General features: G+C 45.3%; 1 protein-coding gene across 1 annotated transcript; it reads left to right on the forward strand.

The window, feature by feature from the left end:
- The first annotated feature begins 12,522 nt into the window (after positions 1-12,522).
- LOC123186572 (thioredoxin-like protein YLS8) lies at positions 12,523-13,466 on the forward strand. Its single transcript, XM_044598311.1, has 3 exons — positions 12,523-12,544; positions 12,625-12,758; positions 12,962-13,466. Exons 2-3 carry the CDS (start codon positions 12,639-12,641, stop codon positions 13,268-13,270), a joined length of 429 nt encoding a protein of 142 aa, XP_044454246.1. The 5' UTR covers positions 12,523-12,544; positions 12,625-12,638; the 3' UTR covers positions 13,271-13,466.
- Positions 13,467-13,887: the final 421 nt, after the last annotated feature.

The following is a 13,887-nucleotide window of genomic DNA, read 5'->3' on the forward strand; positions in this document are numbered from 1 at the left end:
TTGAGAAGGTTAAAACGGAGTCTATTTGACGAACTATCGTCGTGGTTTTGATGCGTAGGTGAGATGAGTTCTTACTTGAGCCCGTAGCAGCCACGTAAAACTTGCAACAACAAAGTAGAGGACGTCTAACTTGTTTTTGCAGGGTATGTTGTGATGTGATATGGTCAAGGCATGATGCTGATTTTATTGTATGAGATGATCATGTTTTGTAACTAAGTTATCGGCAACTGGCAGGAGCCATATGGTTGTCGCTTTATTGTATGCAATGCAATCGCGATGTAATGCTTTACTAGATTACTAAACGGTAGTAATAGTCGTGGAAGCATAAGATTGGCGAGACGACAACGATGCTACGATAGAGATCAAGGTGTCGCGCCGGTGACGATGGTGATCATGACGGTGCTTCGGAGATGGAGATCACAAGCACAAGACGATGATGGCCATATCATATCACTTATATTGATTGCATGTGATGTTTATCCTTTTATGCATCTTATCTTACTTTGATTGACGGTAGCATTATAAGATGATCTCTCACTAAATTATCAAGAAGTGTTCTCCCTGAGTATGCACCGTTGCCAAAGTTCGTCGTGCCCAGACACCACGTGATGATCGGGTGTGATAAGCTCTACGTCCATCTACAACGGGTGCAAGCCAGTTTTGCACACGCAGAATACTCAGGTTATACTTGACGAGCCTAGCATATGCAGATATGGCCTCGGAACACAGAGACCGAAAGGTCGAGCGTGAATCATATAGTAGATATGATCAACATGACGATGTTCACCATTGAAAACTACTCCATCTCACGTGATGATCGGTTATGGTTTAGTTGATTTGGATCACGTGATCACTTAGAGGATTAGAGGGATGTCTATCTAAGTGGGAGTTCCTAAGTAATTTGATTAACTGAATTTAAACTTATCATGAACTTAGTACCTGATAGTATCTTGCTTGTTTATGTTGCTTGTAGATAGATGGCTCGTGCTATTGTTCCGTTGAATTTTAATGCGTTCCTTGAGAAAGCAAAGTTGAAAGATGATGGTAGCAATTACACGGACTGGGTCCGTAACCTGAGGATTATCCTCATTGCTGCACAGAAGAATTACGTCCTGGAAGCAACGCTGGGTGTCAGGCCTGCTGCTGGAGCAACGCCGGATGTTATGAATGTCTGGCAGAGCAAAGCTGATGACTACTCGATAGTTCAGTGTGCCATGCTTTACGGCTTAGAATCGGGACTTCAACGACGTTTTGAACGTCCTGGAGCATATGAGATGTTCCAGGAATTGAAGTTAATATTTCAAGCAAATGCCCGAATTGAGAGATATGAAGTCTCCAATAAGTTCTATAGCTGTAAGATGGAGGAGAACAGTTCTGTCAGTGAGCATATACTCAAGATGTCTGGGTATAATAATCACTTGATTCAGATGGGAGTTAATCTTCCAGATGACTGCGTCATTGACAGAATTCTCCAATCACTGCCACCAAGCTACAAGAGCTTCGTGATGAACTATAATATGCAAGGGATGAACAAGACTATTCCCGAGCTCTTCGCAATGCTGAAAGCTGCGGAGGTAGAAATCAAGAAGGAGCATCAAGTGTTGATGGTTAACAAAACCACTAGTTTCAAGAAAAAGGGCAAAGGGAAGAAGAAGGGAAACTTCAAGAAGAACAGCAAGCAAGTTGCTGCTCAGGAGAAGAAACCCAAGTCTGGACCTAAGCCTGAAACTGAGTGCTTCTACTGCAAGCAGACTGTTCATTGGAAGCGGAACTGCCCCAAGTATTTGGCGGATAAGAAGGATGGCAAAGTGAGCAAAGGTATATGTGATATACATGTTATTGATGTGTACCTTACTAGAGCTCGCAGTAGCACCTGGGTATTTGATACTGGTTCTGTTGCTAATATTTGCAACTCGAAACAGGGACTACGGAATAAGCGGACACTAGCAAAGGACAAGGTGACGATGCGCGTGGGAAACGGTTCCAAAGTCGATGTGATCGCGGTCGGCACGCTACCTCTACATCTACCTTCGGGATTAATATTAGACCTAAATAATTGTTATTTGGTGCCAGCGTTGAGCATGAACATTATATCTGGATCTTGTTTAATGCGAGACGGTTATTCATTTAAATCAGAGAATAATGGTTGTTCTATTTATATGAATAATATCTTTTATGGTCATGCACCTTTAAAGAGTGGTCTATTCTTGTTGAATCTCGAAGATAGTGATACACATATTCATAATGTAGAAGCCAAAAGATGCAAAGTTAATAATGATAGTGCAACTTATTTGTGGCACTGCCGTTTAGGTCATATCGGTGTAAAGCGCATGAAGAAACTCCATACAGATGGGCTTTTGGAATCACTTGATTATGAATCACTTGGTACTTGCGAACCGTGCCTCATAGGCAAGATGACTAAAACACCGTTCCCTGGTACTATGGAGAGAGCAACAGATTTGTTGGAAATTATACATACTGATGTATGTGGTCCGATGAATATTGAGGCTCGCGGCGGATATCGTTATTTTCTCACCTTCACAGATGATTTAAGCAGATATGGGTATATCTACTTAATGAAACATAAATCTGAAACATTTGAAAGGTTCAAAGAATTTCAGAGTGAAGTTGAAAATCATCGTAACAAGAAAATAAAATTTCTACGATCTGATCGTGGAGGAGAATATTTGAGTTACGAGTTTGGTGTACATTTGAAAAATTGTGGAATAGTTTCACAACTCACGCCACCCGGAACACCACAGCGTAATGGTGTGTCCGAACGTCGTAATCGTACTTTACTAGATATGGTGCGATCTATGATGTCTCTTACTGATTTACCGCTATCGTTTTGGGGTTATGCTTTAGAGACGGCCGCATTCACGTTAAATAGGGCACCATCAAAATCCGTTGAGACGACGCCTTATGAACTATGGTTTGGCAAGAAACCAAAGTTGTCGTTTCTTAAAGTTTGGGGCTGCGATGCTTATGTGAAAAAGCTTCAACCTGATAAGCTCAAACCCAAAGCGGAGAAATGTGTCTTCATAGGATACCCAAAGGAAACTGTTGGGTATACCTTCTATCACAGATCCGAAGGCAAGACATTCGTTGCTAAGAATGGATCATTTCTAGAGAAGGAGTTTCTCTCGAAAGAAGTGAGTGGGAGGAAAGTAGAACTTGACGAGGTAACTGTACCTGCTCCCTTATTGGAAAATAGTACATCATAGAAAACTGTTTCTGCGACACCTATGCCAATCAGTGAGGAAGCTATTGATGATCATGAAGCTTCAGATCAAGATACTACTGAACCACGTAGATCAACCAGAGTGAGATCTGCACCAGAGTGGTACGGTAATCCAGTTCTGGAAGTCATGATGCTAGATCATGATGAACCTACGAACTATGAAGAAGCGATGGTGAGGCCAGATTCCGCAAAGTGGCTTGAGGCCATGAAATCTGAGATGGGATCCATGTATGAGAACAAAGTATGGACTTTGGTTGACTTGCCCGATGATCGGCAAGCAATTGAGAATAAATGGATCTTCAAGAAAAAGACTGACGCTGACGGTAATGTTACTGTCTATAAAGCTCGACTTGTCGCAAAAGGTTTTCGACAAGTTCAAGGGGTTGACTACGATGAGACCTTCTCACCCGTAGCGATGCTTAAGTCCGTCAGAATTATGTTAGCAATTGCCGCATTTTATGATTATGAAATATGGCAAATGGATGTCAAAACTGCATTCCTGAATGGATTTCTGGAAGAAGAGTTGTATATGGTACAACCAGAAGGTTTTGTCGATCCAAAAGGAGCTAACAAAGTATGCAAACTCCAGCGATCCATTTATGGACTGGTGCAAGCATCTCGGAGTTGGAATAAACGCTTTGATAGTGTGATCAAAGCATTTGGCTTTATACAGACTTTTGGAGAAGCCTGTATTTACAAGAAAGTGAGTGGGAGCTCTGTAGCATTTCTGATATTATATGTGGATGACATATTGCTAATTGGAAATGATATAGAATTTCTGGATAGCATAAAGGGATACTTGAATAAAAGTTTTTCGATGAAAGACCTGGGGGAAGCTGCATACATATTAGGCATAAAGATCTATAGAGATAGATCAAAACGCTTAATTGGACTTTCACAATGCACATACCTTGACAAAATTTTGAAGAAGTTCAAGATGGATCAAGCAAAGAAAGGGTTCTTGCCTGTGCTACAAGGTGTGAAGTTGAGTAAGACTCAATGCCCGACCACTGCAGAAGATAGAGAGAAAATGAAAGATGTTCCCTATGCTTCAGCCATAGGCTCTATCATGTATGCAATGCTGTGTACCAGACCTGATGTGTGCCTTGCTATAAGTTTAGCAGGGAGGTACCAAAGTAATCCTGGAATGGATCACTGGACAGCGGTCAAGAACATCCTGAAATACCTGAAAAGGACTAAGGATATGTTTCTCGTATATGGAGGTGACAAAGAGCTCACCGTAAGAGGTTACGTTGATGCAAGCTTTGACACTGATCCGGACGATTCTAAATCGCAAACCGGATACGTGTTTACTTTAAACGGTGGAGCTGTCAGTTGGTGCAGTTCTAAACAAAGCGTCGTAGCGGGATCTACATGTGAAGCGGAGTACATAGCTGCTTCGGAAGCAGCAAACGAAGGAGTCTGGATGAAGGAGTTCATATCCGATCTAGGTGTCATACCTAGTGCATCGGGTCCAAAGAAAATCTTCTGTGACAATACTGGTGCAATTGCCTTGGCAAAGGAATCCAGATTTCGCAAAAGAACCAAACACATCAAGAGACGCTTCAACTCCATCTGGGAATTAGTCCAGGTGGGAGACATAGAGATTTGCAAGATACATACGGATCTGAATGTTGCAGACCCGTTGACTAAGCCTCTTCCACGAGCAAAACATGATCAGCACCAAGGCTCCATGGGTGTTAGAATCATTACAGTGTAATCTAGATTATTGACTCTAGTGCAAGTGGGAGACTGAAGGAAATATGCCCTAGAGGCAATAATAAAGTTATTATTTATTTCCTTACATCATGATAAATGTTTATTATTCATGCTAGAATTGTATTAACCGGAAACATAATACATGTGTGAATACATAGACCAACAGAGTGTCACTAGTATTCCTCTACTTGACTAGCTCGTTAATCAAAGATGGTTATGTTTCCTAACCATGAACAAGGAGATTGTTATTTGATTAACGAGGTCACATCATTAGTAGAATGATCTGATTGACATGACCCATTCCATTAGCTTAGCACCCGATCGTTTAGTATGTTGCTATTGCTTTCTTCATGACTTATACATGTTCCTGTAACTATGAGATTATGCAACTCCCGTTTACCAGAGGAACACTTTGGGTACTACCAAACGTCACAACGTAACTGGGTGATTATAAAGGAGTACTACAGGTGTCTCCAATGGTAGATGTTGGGTTGGCGTATTTCGAGATTAGGGTTTGTCACTCCGATTGTCGGAGAGGTATCTCTGGGCCCTCTCGGTAATGCACATCACATAAGCCTTGCAAGCACTGCAACTAATAAGTTAGTTGTGAGATGATGTATTACGGAACGAGTAAAGAGACTTGCCGGTAACGAGATTGAACTAGGTATTGGATACCGACGATCGAATCTCGGGCAAGTAACATACCGATGACAAAGGGAACAACGTATGTTGTTATGCGGTCTGACCGATAAAGATCTTCGTAGAATATGTAGGAGCCAATATGGGCATCCAGGTCCCGCTATTGGTTATTGACCGGAGACGTGTCTCGGTCATGTCTACATTGTTCTCGAACCGTAGGGTCCGCACGCTTAACGTTACGATGACAGTTATTATGAGTTTATGCATTTTGATGTACCGAAGGTTGTTCGGAGTCCCGGATGAGATCACGGACATGACGAGGAGTCTCGAAATGGTCGAGATGTAAAGATTGATATATTGGAAGCCTATGTTTGGGCACCGGAAGTGTTCCGGGTGAAATCGGGATTTTACCGGATTACCGGGAGGGTTACCGGAACCCCCCGGGAGGCAAATGGGCCTATTGGGCCTTAGTGGAAAAGGGAGAAGGGGCAGCCCACAGGCTAGCCGGCCGAACCCCCCTTCCCTAGTCCTATTAGGACTAGGAGAAGGGGCCGGCCCCCCTCTCTTTCTCTTTCTCCCGAAGAGTCCTACTAGGAATAGGATTTGGGGGAAGGAGTCCTACTCCCGGTAGGAGTGGGACTCCTCCCTGCGCCTCCCTCCTAGCCGGCCGACCCCCTTGCCCCTGGCCTTTATATACGGGGGCAGGGGGCACCCCATAGACACACAACTTGATCCTTGAGATCGTTCCTTAGCCGTGTGCGGTGCCCCCTGCCACCAAATTCCACCTCGATCATACCGTTGTAGTGCTTAGGCGAAGCCCTGCGTCGGTAGTACATCAAGATCGTCATCACGCCGTCGTGCTGATGAAACTCTTCCTCGACGCTTTGCTGGATCGGAGCCCGAGGAACGTCATCGAGCTGAACGTGTGCTAAGAACTCGGAGGTGCCAGAGTAACGGTGCTTGGATCGGTCGATCGGGAAGAAGACGTACGACTACTTCCTCTACGTTGTGTGATCGCTTCCGCAGTCGGTCTGCGTTGGTACGTAGACAACACTCTCCCCTCTCGTTGCTGTGCATCACCATGATCTTGCGTGTGCGTAGGAAAATTTTTGAAATTACTGCGTCCCCAACAGTCACGGACTCGGACGTGGGTCGAGCCCACGTCTCTCCACGCGGCTGCGCCTATAAGTATGCGGTGTCTCCTAACCCTAGCCGTCACGAACAGATCACATCTGCTCACGCGCACGCCCACCGTCGTTCCTTTGCTGCTGCTGCCGCCGGTGACTCCATCCCGTCCGCCGCGTACACGGTCGACGGGAGAGCAGGTCTCCGAAACCACGCCCTTCTGGTTCCTGTATGGGGTGAGGGGCGAATAGGTTTTTGGGCAGCGATTACGCGACTGCTCGCTTCCGATCGTCTACTTCCTCTACGTCCGCGTCGCCTTCATCATCACCATGTCCACCGACGCCGACCGTGCCGCCGCCGAGAAAGCTGAAGCCGACAAGAAGGCCGCCGAGGACGCCGCTGCTGCCACCAAAGCCGCGGCCTCTGCGTGGCCTACTGGAGGGTATAACTCGTTTATCCCGCTCCTGATTATTTTCATATTAGCAGTACTAGCAGTATGTGTAGATTTGTCTACTGTTTGCTTAGTACATGCATGTTTAGATCAGAGTCAGTACATCATCAACTTAGTCAATGCCATGCTAGTGATTTACTCATGGATTAATTTAATCAAGAAATTGCCTATTTACTCAACAATCCAAAAACCTATTATGTGTAGGAATTTCTCGGCAAGTGGCTTTGCCGCTGCACTGAAACCGGATAAGTTTACCGGTACATACTTCAAGCGGTGGCAGACTAAGACCACGTTATGGCTCACGGCTATGAACGTGTTCTGGGTCACCGGTGTCTCCACGGGAACGATTGCTCCTGAACAGGAGAAGGCGTTCAAGGAGGCTACCGTTGTGTTTCTCAGAGCAGTTCTTAGCGTGATCGGAGATAAACTGGTCGACGCATATTTACATGTGCATGTCGCCAAGGACTTGTGGGAGGCGCTCGAATCTAAATTCGGGGCCGCCGGTGCAGAGAGCGAGATGTATATTATAGAGCAGTTCCACGATTACAAGATGCTTGAAAACCGTCCTGTATTGGAGCAAGCTCATGAGATAATATGCATTGTTAAGGAACTTGAGCTTCTCAAGTGCGAGTTACCGGGCAAGTTTGTCGCGGGCTGCATAATCGCTAAGCTCCCTAATTCCTGGAGAAACTTTGCCACCACTCTGAAACATCAGAGGCGTGGATTCTCTGTGGAGGATGTCATTGGCCATCTGAGTGTTGAGCAGAATTCGAGGGCAAAAGACTCGCACGGAAAAGGGGCCGAAGGGACTTCTGTTGCCAACATGGTGAACCAGAAGAACTTCAACTCCCACAAGCCCAAGGAAAAGAACGGTGTCCACCACAATACCGACTTTAAGAAGAAGGGTAAGAAGACCTTCAAGAAGAACAAGAAGGACAAGGGCTGCTTTACTTGTGGTTCGGTTGAACATTGGGCCAACAAGTGTCCAAACAAGTACAAGAAGTCAGGACAGGACTCCAAGTCTGTCAACATGATTGTGGGCAACAATGAGAATGGTGCATCTGGGTACGGTAATTTATTTACTGTTTTTTCAGTGTTTCAACCCAACGATTGGTGGGTGGACACAGGTGCAGGTGTTCATGTGTGTGCTGACATTTCATTGTTCACTTCTTACCAGGTCACAGGTCACGGGTCCGTATTGATGGGGAATGGCGCGAGTTCTTCTGTTCATGGTGTTGGCACGGTCGATCTGAAGTTTACTTCGGGAAGGATCGTGCAGCTGAAGAACGTGCAGCATGTCCCCGCCATCAAGAAGAACCTCGTTAGTGGCTCCCTTCTATGTAGAGAAGGGTTTAAGTTGGTTTTCGAGTCTAATAAATTAGTTGTTACAAAATATGGACTCTTTGTTGGAAAAGGTTATGAGAGCGGAGGGATGTTCCGCCTTTCCCTCGTAGATTTTTGTAATAAAGTCGTGAACCATATTCATTCGAATGTTAATGAATCTGAAGTTTGGCATTCACGTCTTTGTCACATTAGTTTTGGTGTTATGACGCGGCTAGCCAAGTTGGATTTAATCCCGAGTTTCACTTTAGCCAAAGGTTCTAAGTGCCTTTCATGTGTTCAAGCTAAGCAACCTCGCAAGCCTCATAAGGCCGCGGAGAAGAGACACCTGGCACCATTAGAGCTCATACATTCTGACCTTTGCGAGATGAATGGTGTGTTGACTAAAGGTGGAAAGAGATACTTCATGACATTGATAGATGATTCCACTAGATATTGCTATGTGTATCTGTTAAATACTAAAGATGAGGCTCTACACTACTTTAAAATCTATAAGGCAGAAGTTGAAAATCAACTTGAAACGAAAATTAAACGAGTCCGGTCAGATCGTGGTGGAGAGTACTTCTCGAGTGAGTTTGATTCCTTCTGTGAGGAACACGGCATTATTCATGAGAGGACGCCTCCCTATTCACCCCAGTCAAATGGGGTTACCGAGCGAAAAAACCGTACTCTAACTGATTTGGTTAACGCCAAGTTAGATACATCGGGTTTATCCAAGGCATGGTGGGGGGAGGCTATATTGACGGCATGTCATGTCCTGAATAAAGTTCCGACAAAGGATAATGAGATCACTCCCTATGAGAAATGGGCAAAGAGAAGGAGGACACTCTCGTACTTGCGCACTTGGGGCTGTTTGGCGAAAGTCAACGTGTCGATCCCCAAAAAGCGTAAGCTTGGACCCAAGACTGTGGACTGCGTTAATTTGGGCTACGCTAAGAACAGCGTTGGCTATAGATTTCTAGTAGTGAAATCTGAGGTACCTGACCAGAAGGTCGGTACAATTATGGAGTCTAAGAATGCTACATTCTTTGAGGATATTTTTCCTATGAGAGATATGCAAAGCACTTCTAGACAGGAATCTGAGGAGACTCCTGAACCTGCCATCCCTATGGAATATTATGAACAAACACATGATGAAAATCCTGAGGAGGATGACGAGGAAACCCTTGGTAGGGGTAAGAGACAAAGGACTGCAAAGACCTTTGGTGATGATTTCTTCGTGTACCTCATGGATGATACTCCCACTTCTATTTCAGAAGCGTATGCCTCTCCAGAAGCTGACTACTGGAAGGATGCGGTCCGTAGCGAGATGGATTCCATCATGGCTAACGGGACATGGGAGATCACTGACCGTCCCTATGGTTGCAAACCACTGGGATGTAAGTGGGTGTTCAAAAAGAAGCTTAGGCCCGATGGTACGATTGAAAAGTACAAGGCTAGACTTGTGGCCAAGGGCTATGACCAGCAAGAAGAGGAAGATTTCTTTGATACTTATTCACCTGTGGCTAGACTGACCACCATTCGAGTATTACTCTCGTTGGCGGCCTCACATGGTCTTCTCGTCCATCAGATGGATGTTAAGACGGCTTTTCTAAATGGAGAGCTAAAGGAGGAAATCTACATGCAATAGCCTGATGGCTTTATGATAGATGGTTAGGAAAGAAAGGTGTGTAGGTTGATAAAATCTTTATATGGCCTGAAACAAGCACCTAAGCAATGGCATGATAAGTTTAATACAACTCTGACATCTGTTGGTTTCGTTGTTAATGAGGCTGACAAATGTGTATACTATCGCCATGGTGGGGGCGAAGGAGTTATAATGTGCTTGTATGTTGATGACATACTGATATTCGGAACAAACCTCAAAGTCATTGAGGAGGTCAAATCGTTTCTATCTCAGAACTTTGTGATGAAAGACCTTGGTGTGGCTGATGTTATCTTGAACATCAAGCTACTGAGAGATAATGAGGGTGGGATCACACTTCTGCAATCCCATTACGTTGAGAAGGTGTTGAGTCGTTTTGGATATTCGGACTGCACACCATCTCAAACACCATATGATCCTAGCGTATTGATTCGAAAGTCCAAAGGCATGGCTAAAGATCAATGAAGATACTCTCAAATCATTGGTTCACTGATGTACCTAGCGAGCGCAACGAGGCCTGACATCGTGTTTGCTGTGAGCAAACTGAGCCGGTTTGTTTCCAAACCGGGTGATGTACATTGGCATGCTGTTGAGAGAGTTATGCGCTATCTGAAAGGTACTATGAACTATGGACTTCACTATACCGGATACCCGTCGGTACTTGAAGGGTATAGTGATGCGAATTGGATCTCTGATGCTGATGAGATGAAGGCCACAACTGTGTATATGTTTACTCTTGGAGGTGGCGCTGTTTCCTGGAAGTCTTGCAAGCAAACGATTTTAACGAGATCGACAATGGAAGCAGAATTAACGGCATTAGACACATCTGGTGTTGAAGCGAGATGGCTTCGAGATCTTTTGATGGACTTGCCATTGGTTGATAAACCGGTTCCAGCTATCCTTATGAACTGTGACAATCAGACTGTCATCACCAAGATGAAGAGTTCAAAGGACAACATGAAGTCCACCAAACACATAAGAATGAGATTAAAAGCTGTCAGAAAATTAAGAAACTCCGAAGTGATAGCGTTGGACTATGTCCATACGGCTAAGAATCTGGCAGATCCCTTTACAAAAGGGCTATCACGTGTTGTGATAGATAATGCATCGAGGGAGATGGGTATGAGACCCACATGAGTTGCCATGGTGGTAACCCAACCTATGTGATCGGAGATCCCGTGAACTAGGACATGGGAAAACAAGCCAGTGATGAACTGAGGAGAGTAACTATACTAACCCACTCCATTGGAGATGCAATACTCTCGATACTGTATGGTAGGATGACTACAGTCTTAATGTGTTCCAAAGCTTATAAAAGCAAGATGCTATCCTACAGAGCGATCTTTGGAGGAACACACCTATATGAGCCCGACTGCTGGTCACAGTCTATGAGATTGGGGTGATCTCTAGTAAGCTCATGAATAGGCCAGGAGTGTGACTTATATGCTCCACCCGAGGGGTCAGCCTTCGGCAGCCTAGTACTAGTAAGACGTGTAGTGAAACTTCTTTACACCATACTGACAATTCAAGGCATAGTTCATTGTTCAGTTGTGAAGGAGTGTAGCCACTTGTTCTAGGTGAAGTTCAACCTTAACAGGTCTTCACTGAAACACTGGTATATCGAAACAGCAATTGGAACAGAGGACACAATAGGCCCTCGAGATCTGGTGGGGGATTGCTAAAATCTGAGATGGGCTCTAGGCCCATATTGCAATTTCTGAAAAATCCCTAAGGGCCAATGTGGGTTATATGGCACTAGGTGTAGTGGGAAGTTTACTCCCACCCCGGAAGTGGAAGGAGTTTTGGAGTGGTTTATAAGGGTTTCTCTTCTACATGCTATTGGAGTTTGAGAAGAGAAGAGGCCCTCGCGCACTCCTCCTCCGCCGCCCGCCTCACCTCGTCACGACGCGCCGCGGGTTGCGGGATTGAGCCGAGCCGAGCTCACACCTACGCGCTTATTTTTGCCAGTCGCTAACGGAGAGTTTTCTGACAGCTGGGCCACGATCTGAGACGTCGGATCATGGGCTGTCATGGACTCGGACGTGAGTCGAGCCCACGTCTCTCCACGCGGCTGCGCCTATAAGTATGCGGTGTCTCCTAACCCTAGCCGCCACGAACAGATCACATCTGCTCACGCGCACGCCCACCGTCGTTCCTTTGCTGCTGCTGCCGCCGGTGACTCCATCCCGTCTGCCGCGTACACGGTCGACGGGAGAGCAGGTCTCCGAAACCACGCCCTTTTGGTTCCTATACGGGGTGAGGGGCGAATAGGTTTTTGGACAGCGATGCCATGCTAGTAATTTACTCATGGATTAATTTAATCAAGAAATTGCCTATTTACTCAACATGAGTCGGACAGCCAATCCTTTCCTTCGGAGTACAGCCACAGTATATTTATAGACACACCACGCCCGTCGGCCGTCGTCGACTCTCGCGAACCAGCCGGCCGGCGGCGACAAATCTCGGCGAGAGCGAATATGTCTTATCTGCTTCCCCACCTGCACTCCGGCTGGGCCGTGGACCAGGCCATCCTCGCCGAGGAGGAGCGTCTCGTGCTAATCCGCTTCGGCCACGTCTGGGACGAAACTTGTATGCAGGTACGGTGCCCATCCCCAACTAGTCCTTAAAGTTTTCTCGTATCTGAAATTGTACAAAGAATTCAATTTCCTAGCGGTTTTATATTATTGATTGCAGACCTGCAGTTTAACTTTTAGCAGGCTTTTGTTCTACATCAATCTAGCATGGTTGCATGTTGTTGACTTCATTACGTGTTTCTGACTATCTACTTGTTCATGTTTAGATGGATGAGGTGCTGTCAGGGGTGGCTGAGACCATCAAGAACTTTGCCGTGATCTACCTTGTTGACATCACCGAGGTTCCGGACTTCAACACCATGTACGAGCTGTACGACCCGTCAACGGTCATGTTCTTCTTCCGCAACAAGCGCATCATGATTGATCTTGGGACAGGAAACAACAACAAGATCAACTGGGCAATGAAAGACAAGCAAGAGTTTGTTGACATCGTGGAGACTGTCTACAGAGGAGCTCGTAAGGGCCGTGGTCTGGTGATTGCTCCCAAGGATTACTCCACCAAATACCGGTACTGAGGTATATGTGCCTGTCTCTTCATGTGCAGTATTCCAGTGTGTGGCCTTCTCTGTTCTGTGAAATGCCAGCACTTGCGCTGTGACCCTTGATGCAATGTCTGTCAACTTTCGGAGTCTCGCGTAACTGTGTATCTGTATTTTGAATATCGACACGTCATAAACCTGTAACCCTTCAAAACAGGACCTGCTGTCTATTGGTATGGCTGATAAAACAGATGTTTGGTTTGAACTTTGTGCATGAATTTCCCAACCGAGGGCTCGATTTATCATGTTGGCAGAATGTTACTGCTCTTCTTTTATCTAGCTATGTTGCCCTGAAGCAGGTTCATGTTCAGTGAAAGAAAATACCAGGCTTCAGACATATTAGAGTTGTAGGCTCCATATTTTTTTCTTGGTTCTTGTTTTAAATTGTGAGTGATGTATGCACTCTGAGTCTTGCTCATTGCTTCTAAATTCAAACTAATCTTGTGTGTGCCATACTTTGTTGATACATGAACTGACAAGGTCAAAGTCCCTTGTTGATACTTGCAGGTATACAGAATCAGGAGCCATCCATGATTTGTTTGGCCCTGTCACTAACAAGGAGGTTTGTTTGGCTTGTAGTCCAGTAAGTGTGG

This window comes from Triticum aestivum, chromosome 2A (genome assembly GCF_018294505.1).
Source record: "Triticum aestivum cultivar Chinese Spring chromosome 2A, IWGSC CS RefSeq v2.1, whole genome shotgun sequence".
Taxonomy (NCBI): domain Eukaryota; kingdom Viridiplantae; phylum Streptophyta; class Magnoliopsida; order Poales; family Poaceae; genus Triticum; species Triticum aestivum.